Source organism: Rhinolophus hipposideros (genome assembly GCF_964194185.1).
Source record: "Rhinolophus hipposideros genome assembly, chromosome: 18".
Lineage (NCBI taxonomy): Eukaryota > Metazoa > Chordata > Mammalia > Chiroptera > Rhinolophidae > Rhinolophus > Rhinolophus hipposideros.
The window spans coordinates 31,429,056-31,449,066 of NC_138064.1; the positions used below are offsets into that span (position 1 = coordinate 31,429,056).

Sequence of the window (20,011 nt, forward strand, 5' to 3'; positions counted from 1 at the left end):
GTAGATGATGTATTACAGAATTGTACACTTGAAACATGTAATTTTACTAACCACTGTCACCCCCAATAAATTTAATTTAAAAAAGGAAAAATAATTATGTGAATCAAAACAAAAACTCAATTAACTGCTTCCTCTCAGTTACCCAGAAGTACGATTAGCCCAGGAAAATAAAAAATGGGAAAGCTCAAATACTTGGTCTCTGGAAAGGAAACTACTCACCCCCTACCTCTTGGTTCTGCTTACTACAGCTGGGAGCTTCATCTCAATAAAGCTGCAGTATCAAACAAGGGAGGCATTGGGGAAAAGGATGGAATTTTACTGGTAATTATTGCTAATTACATTTTACCATACATTACTGCGAATGGACTGCAAAGCACAATTTACATCCATGTAATAATCTCCACTCTGAGAGGAAACATCTGCTGACTTCAAAGATTCGTAAATATATTAGGAACAAAACACAGAGAGAAATAATCTAGACAAGAGTTAACCAATTTAAAAAACCTTTGGGTCAGATTGCATGTGTGAGTGATCCACTCCTTATATGTAATTTCTTTCAAATAGCTAGTTATGCCTGAGAAACTCCGTGGGCCACAAAGTAGTAACCTGTACCTCTAATGCCTCTGATGTTTTTGCCTTCTTATGGACCAATGAAAGTCTATACGTACTTTTTCTGAAGAGATGATAGAGGGCTTGTTTGACACAAGTATATTTATATAAAAGTGCTATTGTAACCCATAATTTAGGTTAATGAGAGTTTTTGAAGCCTTTCATTCTGTTGGAAGTAGGCCAAAATCACCCGTGTAAGTCCTTCACCAACTTGATAAACACTTTCGATGAATTAGTGGGCTTGACATATCTTCTCTTGTCTCCATTAATATTTTGTTCTCCCTAAGTACTTCATTTTTACCTCAAAACTTCTTCTAGCAGATCTGTACTTAGGATCGATCTATGGAAGATAATTCTAGCAATCGACAGACTCAGGAAAGGAAAGGAAACCAGGGGAAATATCAGAAATAAAGCTACAATGCTTATCTAGAGTTACAAAACAGATTGAGCCCCCACAAAAAACTGTATTTCTATGTTCACCATACATTTGTAGAAAGATGACAATTTTGGATCTGGTAGAGGGAAATGAGTATGGACTTTCCAAAAAATGCAGTGATGTACAATCAATCATACCTGCAATGTAGGCGTGTGTCCCACATCACTGCTGGCATTGGTGGGTGGAATGTAAAAGTTTTGGCAACTTGATGGGCATCTTATTCAAATGATCATTTCTTTGATCATTCATGAGGCTGATCATCTTTTCATATTTTATATGTAATGCAGATTTTCTCTTCAGTGAACTTCCTGTTTACTTTTTGACTTTAAAAAATTCTTTGAAGCTACTTGTATATTAGAGAAAAAATCTATCAATTAACTTTGTATATGTGGACCTTTTTTATGCTTGTTTACTGAAATCAAGAGTACTTATAAAAATGGTTGCAGCATACAAAGAACGAAACAAACACGCATTTCATTGCTCACCCAACCCGTTCTTCTCCATTTCTGGAGTTCCCTGATACTGCCCCCCCCCCCCAAGTAATTAACATTGTTATTCCCATTCATAACCTCAACATTTTGTTTGTATCTCCAAATAATCTGCTAGTTTTGTTTAACTCTATGTAAACAGAATCATATGTATTCATCTGTAATCTGTTTTATCCTCTTGCTGTCTTGTTCCCGTGGTTCACTCCTGTGGTTACATTTCAGTGTGGTTTATTCATTCCCTGTCCTGTACAGATTCATCACAGGAATATACTGCTATTTGTTATCTATTCTACTGGTGATTATTTTAATTACCAGTTTTTGGTTGTTCCCAGGTCATGCTATTACACAACAAGGTTTCTATGAATACTCTTGTACATAATTCTTAGTAGACAAGTGCAGAATTTCTGTTTGTTTTTTTTAAGTCAGGCAGAATTCAGTTATAAAACCACCTGGGCCTGGTGCCTTTCTAAATGAAAGCTATAAAAATACATTTCATATTTCTGTGATTATTGATTTATCCAGGTTTTCTTCTTCTTAGACCAATCTGAGTACTTTATATTTTGATAGAAAAATCCTCCATTTCCTCTAGAGTTTCAAATCTACTGCCCTAGAGTTGGCATCCTATCTTCTTAAAAAATAATTCTTTTAATCTCTGTATCTCCTTTTAAATTTTTTGATTATGTGGTTTATTTGTTTTTCTCTCTCTTTTTTTGCCCTAACCCATCCTTCCAAGAGGCTATTCACTTTTACCTGTATTAATTTATACATTTTTACTACATTTTTGGGGGGAGGAGAGAAAGAGGAGTTAAGACTAGACTTTCCATTTCAATACAAATTCATTAAATTCAACTTCTGTCTTCATTATCCTCTCCTTTCTATTTTCTGGGTTTGTCTATCCTTTTCCTATTCCTTTGAATATTTTCAGTGTTCGTTTTTAACAAAAAAGCATTTAAAGCTATACATTTTCCACTGAGTACAATATACTCTCACTACCAATTCAACTTTTGAAAATGTATTCTATAGAATAAAAGCATTGGCATACAAAAATGTAAAGCTCAGGGATACTTGTTATATATTTTTTCCACAGGGGTTAAGCAAATAAGTAAATAAGCAGAAACAAACCCCCTAGGATATAGTCAAAATGTCCATCAACACTGTCATGGTTGCTTACGTTATATCATAGGCTCACCACAGAAGATTATCTTGTCATTTAAATGTTTGTATATTGCCCTATAGGGATGTCCGTCAAATATTATTATATGTAAAAGAAAATTACAGAGTAATGTCATTTGTAGAATTCATTTTTGTAAAAATAGTACACATAACACAAACACCAAAAGTCATGTGTGGATATATACACTGAGAGTGTAAAAACAATGTATACACATTTTAAGAAAGGAAAAAAAATTATTAAAATTGTAATACTCAATATATACTGATAACAAAAGATGAATACAAGTCACGTTTGACTTCTGCAATTGCAAGAGGTGCTCAAAGTGGTTACCATCATGCCTAGACACTTCTGATTACGGCGAACTACTGCTTGAGCAACATTGACCAAAGTGTCCACATGTATACATTTTTTTGGCACCCACAGTATATTTATGTACATTTCAGATGTGAAAGATAATACAGTTGACCCTTGAACATCATGGATTTGAACTGCATGGGTCCACTTATATGCAGATTTTTTTCAATAAATATACAGTCATACTTCTGTATCTTCTGATTTTGCATCAAGGGAGTCAACCAACCATGGATTAAAAACAGTGTTTTTGATGTCCCGTTGTGAATCCATGGATGCAGAGGGTCAACTGCACACCTTATGCACCATTTTATATAATGGACTTAAGCATCCATGAATTTTGGTATTCATGGAGGGTCCTGGAACCAATCCCCCATGGATACAAAGAGATAAGTGTATTAAGTCCTAGGGAGTCAAAAGTTAATATGTGGAATTTTGACTTCACGGGGATTCAGCACTCCTAGCCCTACATTGTTCAAAGGTTGAGGGTATATCCCAATCTACTTGGTTACTTTAAAGGAACACATCAGATGTGGTGGAAGAGAATGAACGTATTCTTTATAAATCTCTGCATCATTTAACTTGTTTAAATAAGAGTTATTACTTCTACAAACTAAAACATGCTATTAAAAAGACAGAAGTCTCTTGACACTGTTATACAATTTTGGTGTTAATTCTAGAAGACTATTTTAAAATTTAATTGATTAATTTCCCTGCATTATCTTTATCATAACTTCTCTATCACATTCTTTGTAATATACATTATTATTGTGAAAATTTCTTCTAAATAAAAAACAATTAATGGGTTAAGACCTATTAATCTGTTTCTATCTATATCTGTATCTACCTATATATTTCTATATGACTATGTTACTGCTTATTAAACCTCTGGGCTGCTATTCTACAAAATCTCTAGGTCTCCTGAAGAATTTTCTTCAATAGTACACTTAATGGGGAACTGAAGAAGTAAAACTACTAACCAGGTAAGAAAAGATAAAAAAAATAAAATAAAATAAATGAAAGGGGTGTTCTCTCATCCCATATCATAAAAATGAAAGCGATATTTATTATTAGCGGTGAGAAGAAAAAGGACTTACAATTATGAGAAAAAAAGCCATTTTTATATTGCACAAATGGAGATGTTAGTGAAATTAGACAAAACAAAAGAGAAACAAAAGAGAAACAAAAAAAGTTAACAGTACCTTTTTCTTGTGATGTTTTCTTGGTGGTGGCTTGATGATGACAAGGAGATTCTTCTATATCATGATCAGATTTTGAAGGAGAAGAGAGTGAAGTGTCTCCCCAAATAGAGGAGAAAGGTTCCTTTTCTGGGTGCAAGGATCCTTGAAATTCAGCTATGTGGTCAGACGAGAAGGGTATACTGCCAGCCACCGAAGTGAGGGATGGAGCACCAGAATCTGATTCTGGAGAAGAAGTTCTCAAAACCTTGGGCAGAAGTGATTTGGTAATATGCATGTGGTTATAGAAACTGTCTGAAGGCTGTTGGTATAAGAGATTATAAAGGAGGTTATGCCACTGAGCATCACTTCCATGTAATACTTACTTTGCAATTGGACCGAGCTTTTTTAGTAAATCCCCATGAAAACCAATTTTTGTTTGTTGGTTTATAGACGGGACTGCATAGTTCACAACTCACCATATTACCGTTGTAACTAACACAACCTAAGACATATAGAAACAATTACTTGTGCATTCATTATTTCCCACTAAGTAAAACCAACAGCTGAATATAAAATGCGCCATCATGAAATATGACAATACAAATAATGCTCTTGGTTAGTTCATTGAATGAATACAGAAAGAATTTGAATTATAAGAATATATCAGGTTGCGTAAGAATTTAGGAGACAAAGAAGGAACTATTCCAGCTGTTTCCAACTAGGGCATAGAATCTGGTTGCAGAAAAATCACTGTCTTCTATAAGCTGTCGGAACAAGGACACAGCCCAACACTGTAAGTCAGAAAATGGTCCAGGGTGCTCACCTTTCTCTCTAGACTGTCCTCCCCATCTGTTGAGCTGACACTATCATAGAGTCTTGTCCTAGAAGGCCTCTGGCGTCTGTTTTTCACAGAAAGCTGGGCTCGGGTTTTCAGTGCTTTTGAATCCAGGCGTTCTGTTTCTGGGATTGCTTCATTCAAGTCTAAGAAAAGCATATTGCAAAAAAATCAGGGAGACAAAGGCTTGGAGATGACTTCCAAAGAGACTGCAGACACTGCTAACAAAATCTCAAGGTTATTAGTAACACCAGGAAAGAAACAGGTGACAACTATGATGGCTTGTCTGATATCCCATAGGTAACAAACACATCAGGTTGATCCGGGAGAAATGTACAAAGCCAAAGGGGAAAAAAACAACACTAAAGATGACCAAGGCACCAACAAAAATCTAACATTCAAAGAGCATAAAACCTTCATACAACATAATTATACAAAGCACTAATTTGTATTTATTTATGTGTATGCATGCTGGAGTGTTTGATGAACAAACATACAAGAGGATGGTGTATCAAAGTTGGAAGATCTTAGAAACCAAGGACAAAAACTTACTAAAGTTAGGTGCCAGGTCAAGTGTGATAATAGGTGACCACCAGCATAAATTTTCTATAGCAAAATTTACCAGTAAGCTTTTTTACCTTTTTACTTTTACCTTTTCACAGTGGGAGTCATTAAATGAAGTCAGACTATTCAAAGGAATTAATAATTAAGCGCTCCTGGATTTAAATTATTAAAAATAAAGCAAACAACAAAGTTGCAAAAAATTAATATGTACTGATAGTAATAAAATAAAACAATTTCTTATAGTAGCATTACCCCAGGAAATTCCTTTTTACAGTATTAATATGAAGGTGTACTCCAAATATATTAATTATACAACCAAAACAAGCAAGCACCTCAGGTGTACCTCGCTTATTTATGGAACTTAGCACTAGCAGACAGTTATAACAAATAATCATATTTTTTCCCTATGAGATACATCCACTGAATGAAAGTATTTGCAGAAGGTTTTGACTTTTCATTTCCTGCACTTGAAATTAAATAGTAAGAAAAGTCAGACTATTCAGTTATATATAAAGGACAACTAAATATTTTCCAATTAGTAGTCTCTACTTTTTACATGTCAATGGAGAAAAAATAATCTCCTTGATCAGTTTAATTTCCTCCTTCCAATAAAATCTAAACTTGTAGCTATCCATTATGAATTCATTAATTGTGATAACTACAAGAGAATCAACCTTACAAGCTCTTGTTTACATATAAAGTGTGGGAAACACCAAATAGATGAAAGCAATAATATAATTAGATATATTGTCATACATGCACATTTTACAGCTTACCTCTTTCATATTTGGATTGTATATTCTGTAACACAAAGCACTGTCACACACACCATGTCATGTGTGCCTCACAACAGTTCCAAGAGACAAAGCAGCCAAGTATGTTGTTTCCTCTCCTGAAGCTCAGAAACTTGAGTAACTTGCCCTCATCTATGTAGTTGATGAGCTGTCTAGGAAATTCACTAGTCTAGCAAATTCACTTCAACAGGCTACGTATGAAATATTATTAAGAGAACATTTAAAAAAAAAAGATCTGTTGAAAACTATACCAATAAAATGATTTATCAGATGATTTCTTAAATGGTTGGTTTAATAACAGCTGTGGTTACCTGGTGACAAAAAAACCTAAGGAGGAAGCTCATTCTAGTTTTGCAAATATGGCTACTTTTGCAATAGAATCTTGGCCCTGCCCGACCCAGCATAGCACCCAACAGGGCTGCAGTAGCTACTCTATCTCTAGGTACTGAACAAATAAGATGAGGGAATAGGACAACTACTTATCAGCACAGTTTAGAGCACAGAAAATTTATTCTGGGACTTCTGGTTCCATTATTCTTCAGTAATTCATTCACCTGGTACTCATGTCAATCAACCCCACAATGGCAACCTGGTATATTCCTTTCAATATCAGCTAGCACAGACTAGGGGAAAACCATATGGAACTACATCTATTAAAGATGAAGTTAGCTGGAATCTGAAACGCAGTGCCTTAAATTCATTATCCAAGTGCCAACAGCACATCGCATCCCGTTAACAATTTTTGAGTGTCTGAAAACAAAGACCTCAGGCCCACTTATTAGTAGTGACTCATGGATTACAAATCAGTAATTTATATTCTATCCTGAGAAAAAAAATTTTTTTTAAGTAAAATACTGGAAAAATGGAATGTAGCTGAGAAGTTCCACTTCAACAGCTCTTATACCAGAAGAGAGTTGGAAAGAATGTTGTACAGAACACATCACAAGTAATAGCCCCCTTAGAAGTGAGTATGAGAGGAGATCTGTGAAATAGGAGGAAAATGTGTACAGGACTTGGGCTGCTGGGTAACCAGAAGAGTGATCTGTTTGACCACTAGAAGCATCTTTTTCTATCATGTCATATAAGAATCAGAATATTGTAATTCAAAAGAACTGTAAGGACTCTAGCCTACCCTTCTTTCTTAGATAGGAAAACCAAGGCTCAAAGGTTAGTAAAGTGTCTACTGTATCACCGTTAATCCGTGGAAGAGACTGGATGGAGTTCAGTCCTCAGAAGCCTATCCTTCTTCTAGAAGGTTACTCTCAAGTCTGAAAGTCAACTTCACAAGTAATCTGCCTTCTTTGAATCCCTATTTAGTCTTACTTTATGTTCCAAACAAAAATACATGTCAAGGGCTAACTCTGCAAATTCCCAGAAGTATACAGCACCAGAGGAAAAACAAAACTAAACAAAACAACAACTAAGGGATTTCATTTGTCTTTATATTTATCCAAGAAATAAAATTCTTACATGAAAGCATTTAGCTATCAGTTTTGTGGTACATACAACAGGATACAACAGGAGAAATCCAACTAGCTCACGTGCTACTGCACGTAACAGCTTAGCTGGCTATGTTCTCTCGCTGCCATTCATTCCCTACAGATATCTTGATCAATAGCATAACAAGGCTTTTATAAACCCCAGACTCTGGGTTCTTCCTCTACCCCTTCTTTGCAGTGCTCTGCTGCCCCTAAGAATCAGAGGAAAATTTCCTTTTCCTTTTTCCTTTCTTCTCTTTCTTTCAGACCCTCCAGTCTCTGAAATAGCCTCTCTCTGACTCAAATTCAGCTAGAAATACAAAAGAAGAGCAGACTCAAGTGAATCAATAAGTATAGACAGACAAGTACAGAAAAGATGTAAAGTAGCTAATGATAGAGCAGTTTTGAGTAGTCTGGACTCCACCCCAATATACCTGCATCATGAGAATACTTTCATTATGGCTTCAAATTGGATCCTTTCAAAGAATTTAATGGATTTGAATATGATTTCAGCAGTTGTTATGAAAAACGTTCTGTGAAATTAGGATGTTATATATCACATTACACAGAGATCAGTTCCCTAAAGTAATGCTGTGAGTCATTCAGTTTTTTTCACTAGATTGACGTTATTTTTGACGTAAATGGAATGCCGCCCACGGATCAGATATAGGCAGCAAGGGAAGCAGGGGAATGGAGCAGCATGACAATGGGGTCTGCTCCGCATTCTTATGTGCGTTATTCTCCTCCAAAACAGTCAGACCTTACACCATCACTCTGCCTGGCTTGTGCTATTATCAGCTGAAGTGCTGAGCATAATGAGACACTTGGTGACGTTTTTAAACTTGAACACTATCTGCATATCATTCGGTCTCTGCAAGTTCATGACCAATGGGTCCATGGCGCTTTGGGTTCATACATATAGCATTCGCAGGTAGGTTTATAGGGGCGTGTAAAATAGTTAACATGGGAGTAAACCTGGAGTTAGTCTTCCTTGAATAGAATCTGGAACAGTGGCTCTGCCACTAAATTGGGCAATTTACTTAAACTCTCTGTCCCTCAGAATCCTCAGCTGCAAAATGGGTGTGATAATAGCATAATAATTGCATTTTTTATGAGGATTAAATGCACTGAAAGATATACAAATGCTTAGAATAATGATTGGTACATAATCATTCAAAAATGTATTTACTGACATGAAAAGGTTAGCAAGACATTCTCAAGTAACAAAAGCAAGTCGCAGAACAACAGGCACATTCCTCTCAAATATTTATAAACAGCAACATAAAATATATTTTCTAATGGTAAATAGATACATATAATAGGAAAAAAACTGGAACAATATATTTCAGACTGAAAATGGTGGTCACCTCCAAAAAAATTATTCAATTTGGAGATATTAGCCAACAGGTACTTTAACCTCATTTGTAATGTTAAAACTTTTTGTACTATGCATTTTTTTTGCACTTAGATATTATGTAGTTAAAATTAGTAAAAAAATAAAATAAAATAACACTCTTTCTTGTACAGACATCTTAATTTCATTCTAATCTGATAGCTCCTGTGTTTCAGGACTCAGTATTCCCAGATGTTGATATTAGCCCAGGAAACTGTAAAAATCCGTGTAACTGTCAGCCTGCCCCACGTGAAGAGGCTGTTTCATGACATCTACAGAGACTGTTTGCCTGCCTTTTTACGTTTCAGCCTGATGATTTAACCTAAAAAAGGCCCTATGGCTTAGATGCGAGTTTTCACTTTGGTTTAGTACTGTATGGGGAAGATATATTGCATCAGATATTGTAATATGAAACCAAGTTACCTAACTTCAGCTCATCTTATGATAGAACTTTGGTCAGGGACCCATCATGGGCACTCACTTCTCACCCTGAACTCTATTAACAGCTGCTTTCTTTGTAAGTACTTAAAAACTGATCAATTTTGTACCGCAAGTAGTATTTATAAAGTGTAGAAAGCCGATTTCTTACTGTTGCAGAATAAGTGGCTTAATGCTGTTTCCTAATATTTTAACTAGGTCTGAGTTTATTGTTGCATAAACTATACATTTCCTGTGCTAATCTTTGAAAAATATTAAGGAAATCCTTTTTTTTTTTTACCTCTTTGTCAATAAAGGCAACCTTAAAACAATCTGTGTGGCCTTTGAAGCATATTTGTTTCAGTATAGCGCTTCTCCAGAGCCGGCTGATAGCCTGCTTAGCATTCTTCAGCTTAAGGTCAGCCTACGCTCCTGGTCTCAGAGGGCAGTGAGGTCCAAATTCTGCTGTTCATGTCGCAGTAATGACCCCTTAGTAATGCCACTATAGACTGCCCATAGAGGTAGTGGCTGTAAGTCAGGAAAAAACTATGTAAGATACCCTAAATTCTATATCTATCATTTGAAACATTTGTTAGGGCTGCTTGATTTGGAGGTTATGACATGATACAGAATTTAGATTTAGACAATAGGGAAAGGCATTTAACTATCTTAGGAGTCCTTCAGTATCAGATGTCTTATAGGGAAAGGCATTTAAGTATCTTAGGAATCCTTCAGTGTCAGATGTCTTGAGAATCTGATACAAAAGATCTGCATAATCTAAAAATCAAAGAAATGTAAAATCCAATCCATGGGCCAACTGGTTGGGAACTGGCAGACTTTTGGGAGTAGAACTATGAGGTCATGTGCAAAAGTTGGGACTTAGACGGTGGGATATGTACATGTCCTCTGCTTGACATTACAGTGTCTTTGACATGACAACAATAAACAGTCTTCTGTATTGTCACTCAAGGTTGACTACAAGAATCTAATTAGTGTCTCAGTTAAAAATTTCTGGACATTAGTAATCCCAATCATGCTAATTAAGCAACTCCCCAAATTATGTATTTTGATATAATAGCTTCCTTGATCAGTACAGGAAGAATTCAGGTCTTATGCCTTAGGTAGAAAAAAAACCTAAGTAACCTGAGATGACAGTTGTTGGCTAAGGAAGCCATGAGAAAGTAACTTTTGATTACCGTAAGACTTAGATATGTACAGTATTAGATGTACGAAAACAAAGTTCACAATACTTGTACATGTCATATAATAGATGTATAAAAATTTCTAAAGTACTTGTGAAGATTGTCAGTTGCTAATCGTACTTAAAAAGGAAATCAAACATAACAAATTTATAAATGCAATTTTAAAGGTTAGTACATGTTCATTTAGCGAAGTCTGTAAACAGGAACTAAATATTATTCAAAGCTCCCTTCATAGTGATGTGCACACACAAGCAATAGGTTTTCAGTGCACCTACATTCTAGTGTTTCTTGAGTTTCCTCGTAAGTGGAATTTCCTCTCGGTCTCAGACAGGGAAGCACAATACTACTTCATGTCCACCTAAAGGAGTTCAGTGATAACCTGATGTTAGTGCCTCCATTAACAGAAACAACTTTAAGGATGTAGATCTTATAACCACTGAAACAATATGGTTGGCACACTGTTCAAAACCATATACACAAGAGGATTTTCTGGTCTTAATTCTGGAAATAGCTGTTCATTGCCGAGCTTTAATTTTATAGATGCTGTAACCTCATAATTGATCGTGTTTCCCTCTTGGCCAGGAGATATCTTAAGTGCCATCTGTGGCCCACCACCATCTACAGGAGCCCACGCACGCACTTTATTCACACAAACCACTCCATGCAGCATCTTCTCCCTTCCACATTACATCCCTCCACCTGTTCCCAGGCGATGCTTTTAGTCAGTTTCCCTGAGCATAACTATATGGTCTGTTCCAATCTATATAATTAGAATTCATGCTGAACTAGAACATGTTTATAAAATATGAAAAGCATTTCAGAATACAGCTATCTTGTGTAGTTTCTTTGAGAAGGGGCTATAGCCCACATTTGGGTTAAAATTGTCTTTACTTCCAGAAGATCATTATCTATCTTATAGTACGATTGCAAGCAATAAAATTCAAAAGCCAAAATCAAATATACAGTAGCCAACTTTTCCTGAAATGTACAAAACGTTACTAAGATTAAACTCATTCTGACAAAAATAACTTGTTTTCTATCAAAACAACTGTAGATATTTTCTTGTGCTAATGTGTACCTCAGTATGACTGAAGGGTCTGGTGACTTCTGCGAACTTATGAAGTTTCAGTGAGAAATATGAACCAAGGAGAGTCGTCATTTTGCAACTGAATACCTCCTTTTGAATGCCGTGTTGATTTGGCAACAAAAGTCTTAATGGCTTACTCATAGACATATGCAAAACTTGCACAAAACTTGACAGGCAATTTAGGTGCTTTGTTTTTTTGAGTAAGAGGACAGATTTTGGTTTTAATGATATGCCAGAAAACAATCAATAAGTATTGATTTCTCATTCATTTGGCTTGTTCATTAAAATTTTCCACAGTGATTTACTAGGAACGTTCACCCTTTAATTAGTGCAATTCAATAATACCTCATGGTCAAAATTATTTATCGGGGATTAGTGATTGAAAATAATTTGTTCAGGGAAAATGAAAATTGTGAAAGTTCAACAAGAAATTATATCTGAATTCGTGATAAAGAAAGCTTGACTCTACTCCAGGATTCTCCCTCACCCCAATTTAGAACGAAACAATGACAGTATGGAGTAATTACCTCACTGTCCTGCATCTAATGCTGTTGTATAAGACTCCTGATAATGTAGTGCAAGCATTCCCTTTCCTTTTAATGGCTTTCCATTTAATGAAGTCTGGCTTTAATCAAGCTTTTAACCTTATTTTAAAATTCTGGGTTGCAACGCTGAAAGTGAATACTGAATGTACTCTCAGGCTCTACCAAGAAATGAATCAGACGTGGCGGTAGGGGTCTGACCCAGACCCCAGCCACAGGTATCTGAAAAGAGCCACCTACACTGAATGCTCAAGCAAAGGCAAAAAAAACAAAGAACACATGGTTACAGCCTCAGCAGAAAACGGTATCTTGCAGGAGTCCAGTGACCTCAGGAACTTCATCGATGTAAATGTCTGCCTAGGGCTGGCTTTCTTTTTTCTCACTAAATCTTACACTAATATTTTTCAGCCTAAAACAATCTTGTGTCGTTTTTCTCATTCTTATCTTTCAATTATGCTAGTTAAAATTTTTTCTATTTTAAAAGATTTCATTTATAAAAAAATCTATGCCATATATAAGTCATACAGAAAAAGACAAAATAAGACACCCATGTACCTACCATCAAGCCTAAAAAATAAAATTAGTGGTTTTGAAGCCTTCTCTATGCCCCATTTCTAGTTGTAGCCGTTTTTTTCTCTCTCCTGCTTGTTCCACAACAGTATCCCTAAAAAATGTACTGATTATTTTTGCTTGCTTTTTAACTTTATATATATGGTAACAAATTGTACATAATATTCTACAAATCATTGTTTTGGTTGTTTGCTCCACATTATGTTGAATAGTGTGACTAGGATGGCCTTTTTACTGAAGCTATTCTGAACAGTGCTGCTGTGTCATTTTCAACACGTCTTTTCAACACATGGCAAGTTTCTAGAGAGGATATAGACACAGAGAAGTTAACTTACTGGGCCATAAAATTTACACATCTTCCATTTTACTGGATAATATTAGGTGGTCTGAACAAAAATAGCTATACGAGTTTTCCTTTTTCCTACATGCTGGCAATCACATATTACTGTGAAACTATCCCTGTCTATTGTTTTATTTTTACTAATGAGGGTGAATGTTTATTTATGGGTTCACCAACCTTTGGGTTTCCTCTTTAATGAACTGATTGCTTATGTGTTTAGTCCAGTTAGTTGTATTTTCCTATGACTGGTGTGAGCTCTTAGTATATTCTGGATAACAATGCTTTTTCTTAGTTATACAGGCTGCAAATATCTTCTCTCAATTTTTGGCTTCTCTTTCCATGTTCTTTACCATGTCTTTTGAAGGTGAGATTTTTCTTAATATTACTGTGATCAAATTTATCAAACTTTTCTTATGATTTGGAATTTTTGCATCTTCAGAAATCATATAAACATTCTCCTATGTTGTCCTTTTTTTAAAAAAAATTAAAGTTTACTAGGGTGACAATTGTTAGTAAAATTACATAGATTTCAGGTTTAAATACTGCAGTTCATATTTGAGACTAATCTATTTGGAATCTATTTCATGAATGACATGAGGTCGAATCCAATTACATTTTTTCCCCATATGAATGGTTAATTTTCCCAGCACCATTTGTTAGTCCATACTTTTTCCACTAATCTGCAGTGTCAGCTCTGTATTATCCTCAAATTGACATAAATGGATCAGTCTGTTTCTGGACTCTAATCTTTTGCACTGGTCTACTTGTCAATTGTTGAGACTATACCACACTGTGTTAATCAGTTACTTTATAATGAATCTTGGCATCTAAAAGAACAAGTTCCCTCAACCTGTACTTCTGTAGGAGTAATCTGACTATGCTGGGCCAAGTTGTTCTTCCATGTACGTTTTAGAAACAACTTGTCAAGTTCTAAAAAAAATAAATTAAATAAAGGCCTTGTTTAAATTCACATCAAAACTGTATGAAATATACAGACTCATTTAGCATAATGGCATTTTTATAACATCGAGACCTATTTACATAGGTCTTCTTGAATGTCTTTTCATAGGTCGTGAGTTTCTTTTATTAAATTCATACTGCCTGCCTTATCTTTTTGCTATTATAATTATGGCATAAAAAATTTTACATTTTCTGTTTGTTAGAATGGATTGATGTCTCATGATTCTTAGAGCTAGCCATGTTGCTAAACTCTTAATTCCAATGATTTATAGACTCTTGAGATTTTACTTTATTTTAATGTATTCAATTTTGTCATCAGTGAATAATGATAATTTTGCTTCTTCATTTTCATTCCTTATATCATTTATCTCTTTTGTTTGCCTAGTACTTGCTAGGACTCCTAGGACAACACTGAATAGAAGTGGTCATAACATATTTAGTGATGAGATATTAAAAATATTCTTAATTTTAAAGGAAATTCTTGATTTTAACATTTCTCTATTTAATGTGATGTTTGATATAAACTTTTGTTAGCCTCACACCAAGTTAAGAAAGTTACTTTGTATTTCTAGCTTGATAAGTTTTTTTTATCATGAATAAGTGTTCAATTTTATTAAATGTTTGTCTTCATCTAAGGAGATAATTATACACATTTTTCCTATAGTTAAACAGGTGAATTATATATGAGTTTTCTAATGTTAAACTAACTTTGTGTTCCTTGCATAGACACAAGTTGGGAATGATAATATACATATTATCAGAGTGGAGGAAGAACTCTATTCTGGAACAATATATATATTTAAAACATATTTCTGAATTTAACGTATATCTTTATGAACGAGTAGATTATTATTTTTTTAATGGAGAGAATCCTGGCCAGCCAATGGATGTTCACACCGCTTACCTCAGAGTGGAAGAACAGCTCTATTCTGGAACACAACTGTGTTAGCTTAAATCTCATAAAAATGCATTAACTGCATCTTCATATTTGTTGTTTGTTAAATATACTTCATTAGTTAAATACAAAACCATACTCAATCCATTTGCCAGAGAATATGACCTTTAACTCATTGCCATTCAATAGTTATTAAAAGTTCATTTAAGAACTACAATACTTGTAGTGCATAAACGGTATGTTTGTTTTCTTTGAAATAAAAAACAAAACTCCAACCCTTTGAGGCTTTTTATCAACTATTTACTCAAAAATGCAGGTCACATTGTAATTATGAAAGTTATTTATTTACTTTTTTACTTAATTGCAGTAGGGAATCATTCCTAAACAAAATAGTCATAACTTCACATGAAACACATAAATGAATTGTTTTCAATAAAATAAAGACAGGCAATAAGGTTGTCAGGCCATCCATTCATTTTCAAATATTGGTTATAAGGTGTAGACATTGATATTCTTTTATGTTGACAATTTTTTTCTGTCATTAATTAATAAAATGCTTTTAGTCATCCTAAAAAACTTGTTTGAAGATAAAAAAATAAATTTAAAGGAATCACAATGGTTGAATGAATAGCTTACTAAATATTTGGCCCATCCTCTCCTGCAAAGATTCTAAATGATATCTGTAGGTATCCATAAAAAGAAGAACAAAAGTTAACATAGGGAGAAATAAATTTAAAAATCCTCACTTTAAGGCAAGAAAGTATATAAAAGGAACAAAAAGGTGCTCTTTTTTGTTAGATCATAAATAAACAGTAAGACATTAGATCTAAACTCAATGTACTTATATCAGTAAAAAAATAAATAGCAACTTTCTAAGTTCATTTTTAAATAAATATTGAGAAAATTTTTAAAAATAAGATTGAGAAAGTACAACAAAGTAAAAAACTATATACTGTTTACAAAGGACAGAAAGAGTGCAGTAAAAGAATGGGGAAAAAAGATATACCATACAAACACTAACCAAAAGAGGGCTGACACAGCTCTTCAAATATCAGACAAAGTCGATAATAAGGTGAATTATTAGACATAAAGAGGGACATTTTCTAATGATTAATGGTCAATCTACTGAGAAAATATGATAATTTTAAATTGTAAACAACTATTAACATCACCTCAAACACATAAAGCAAAAAGTGAGGTAACCGAAACAAGAAACAGAAAATCCACACTTTCAGTGTGAGAATTTTTTTTTAAAAAACCCATCTCTTTCAGTAACACATTCTAGAGGTTTTGAACATGGTTAACAAATTTGATCTGACATACATGACAGAGCACCAAGCTAGGTCAATAGAGCTAGGTACCATTATATCTTATCCTTCTCCTTCCAGTAATTTAAATTGTTTTTACTGAACACGACATTATATATCTGTGTGATGCCTTTTGTCTACACCGAGGGTCACTGTGTGAAAATGTCCTAATACAATCATCAATGAATCTATTGTAAGGATACTATCAATATTAATATGACTGCTCCAAATCATGCATTATTTATACCAATAGTTGTACTTCTATTGAGCTGATTTTTCTTTTTTTAATCTTATGAACACTGTGAATAATGTAATGGACAAATGTTTCCTTCCTTCTGGTAACTGAAAAGCTTAGAGCCAAATTAAAGTCCTCGCCTCAGAAATAGTGTATGTATGCTATATATACTTGCAGCATCATTTCTGGTTCCACACTGTCTTTATCCTCATTGTTCTCCCTTATCTTTCCAGTTTCAATTCACTCTATCTGTCATATAGAGGTGTCTCTTCAAGTTACTTCCAGATAATACATGACTGAATGAAGTATAATAATTTAAAAACACATGGGTGGGGAAAAAAAGGCAGCTACACCTAGTGACAGTTGGTTATCTCCCTTTGCCCTTCCTAATAAAGACTTTAAGTCTGAGTAAATTTCATAGAAGAGATTCAATTAAAAGAAATCATATTCCATGAGAACAAATATGCCAACAACTGGATCACAACAAGCAAATCCCATGTGGATGGGGCCTGATGACCAGGGAATTGGTTAGCTTGAGCATCTAAGCAGGCTTAAGAGCTCCACTGACATGCCCACAAGTCCTGGCTGTGGGACCACGCATAGTGCGTTCAGGATTCAGGTGCAGACAATCATCTTAGGGTCAACTTTTGGGAAATCCGTAACCTTACTGCAACAGACAAACCATCTTGGGGGAAAACAAAGTGAAGGAAAAGAGAGGAAGCAAGAAGATATTATTTTCATATCCTTATGCTCCTTTCTCCAGGATATTCTTAAATTACCTGGAAAGCTAACTTAAAGACATCCAGGAGTAAGCATTAATACCAGCCACAATCTATTCGGAAAATCTAGACTTTCCTATAATTCTTGCTCAGTTCTGGTTAGAGCTAAGGAATAGTAAGTAACTAAGGATAAAATGCCTTATATAACCTTGAATGTTCACATGCTGGGGAAAGCAACATGCATTGCTATCTAACTGGTGGTCCACTGGCTGAGTTGATGGGTGTGAGAAGGAACAAGCATTTGGTAGTAACACCCAAACTTCACAGGGATCCTTGGATTAAATTTACTAAATTTATAAAGTGACCTAGCTTATGTTATGCCTGTTAATGTTAGAACTGTTATGTTAGAACTGTTAATGAGTCACAATGCTTACAGAATTAAGTATAAACTCTTCTTCAGGTGTTCAAAGCCTGCGTTTACTCCAAGAATACCCACCCTATAACACACACCTTTGGGCCCCACCTTTAACGTAAGGTCTATAAAACAGGAAAAATTAGTTTAATTTTTCATTTTTTTCTCTCTTCTTCAAAAATCCTCTCACCTCTTAAAATGTTTATATCATCTATTTATTTGTCTCATATCCAAACCGTTCATCTTCTGCAACCTTGGTCCCAGCCACCCTATAAGTCATATACCTTGTTTCTTACTTACCAGGGCCAAACACTGTTCTTCCTACTTAGTAGCCACCCTTCCTCTTACAGGTCAGTGTGCCACCAGGCTTTCAGTGTTTAAAATAACTTTTTGAAAGGGGTATCATGCTTACTTCTCATCTCTTAAGATAGGGTAATCATAATTTGCCTTCATATAATTTCTACCTATCAGTCCTAGTCTTTCTTTCAGTATGCCTATAGAATATGCATAACCTTTACCAAAGAGCATATAAAATACTTGAAGCTCAAAACAGTATGATCATAAGGACACCGGAATAGCTAGAAGCTTAGGAAGAGCATGTTGATTAAGTGACTTTTGTAGGGAATCTAATCAAACTAAGACGACAATGCTTTTTCCCCACCAAGGTCTCTCATACATGCTTGTTCTCTGCTCTTCTTAGTCTAGTCCTGACTTAATCAGCTGGGAAGCCAGAGACATATTCAGACATACTTAAGGGCACTTGGAGACAAGGTAGAAAACTCTTATATAGATCAGAATTGCTTCGACACTAAGAAATGACAAACACGAAACATGGCAGTAGGGCAAAATTATTGTTTTTCACATCCTGGATCACAAAAAATATTTGACCAGCACACTGGCATAAATTAGAAGGGATTTGGCATTTGGCTCGTGGTGAAAACATAATTTTTATATTTGCTTTACCTATTATGATAAGAAAAATATAGAATGTATTAAATAATAAATTTATATATATATGTTCTATCAAAAATTTAATGAGACACTTGAGTGGGCTTAGTTTATAGAGAGAACCATATAAATGATGTTTAAATATAACTGCAATAAATTTGTGCATGGTTTGAAAAATGGTTTTATCATTGTAAAATTTTACACTAAGTCTATATTCAGAGTCGCAGAATCCATCCCCAGCTGGGAAGCTCTATCCTAGAAGAACATGAGTACATGTGAAGAAATGGCTACTTATGTGCTCTTCCTTTCCGCCTCTTTCCTTCCTGACTCCTCCACTCTCCCCTTCCCTTCTCTCTTTCTTTTTTATTATTATTTCATTTTAACATCATTTTTCATTGACCTATCATTGATAATCTTTTTGCTTCATTGATCTGCCTCAAAGCCTAAAAGTATGTTAAACAACTCATCCTATCAATAAAACACTCCAGTGCTTGGAAAGCAAGTGAGAACCGGACAGTTCACAGGAGGTGGGGAGGCAGAGCACTGTCCAAGGGGCAGGAACTCGTGGAACTGACTGTAACCACTGTGCTCATCCTGCTGCAAAAAGGTGTGTGTTGGGGGCGGGGGTGTGGTTGTGGGGGGCTGTAGGGTGTGGTTCTGCAACACCCAAAGGCCTGTGGTTTTGCCTGCAATTCTACTGCCTTTTCTAAACCTCTAGGACTTCAGCGTTCCCTAGCAACGGAAGCAAAGGATCAATTTAGAAAAGTGCTTTCCAGAGCATTCCTATCTAGCTACTGACCAAGCCATTTAGTTTATGTGATCAAGCAATTGAAATTCAAGATTTATCACTGACTGTCCTCGGCAGCAAAACTGGAAGAGCAAGCACCGCTTGATATGTATACTATTAACGTCTGAGATGGCTGATTCTACCTCTACTGCACAAGCATGGGTCGGTTTCAGCAAGAATTAGTAGTCTTAGCATCTCACTGTGAACCGACAGTGTTGCTAGGGAAACTGGTAATTATGTGGCAAAATGGAGGCTGTAGAAGAGAAAAAGGGTTCAGAAGAAATGTA

At 35.1% G+C, this 20,011-nt stretch overlaps 1 protein-coding gene across 9 annotated transcripts in view; it reads right to left on the minus strand.

The window, feature by feature from the left end:
* PPP1R9A (protein phosphatase 1 regulatory subunit 9A) overlaps positions 1-20,011 on the minus strand; it is a 266,446-nt gene that overhangs the window by 26,643 nt on the left and 219,792 nt on the right. For 7 of the 9 annotated variants that reach the window (XM_081080102.1, XM_081080106.1, XM_081080104.1 and 4 more), the window contains 2 exons: positions 5,063-5,220; positions 4,261-4,558 (listed from right to left, as the gene is read on the minus strand). In XM_081080102.1, the coding sequence (XP_080936228.1) occupies positions 4,261-4,558; positions 5,063-5,220 (456 nt within the window). The remainder of the gene's footprint in view (positions 1-4,260; positions 4,559-5,062; positions 5,221-20,011) is intronic. The other 2 variants (XM_081080108.1, XM_081080107.1) reach the window with 1 other exon arrangement.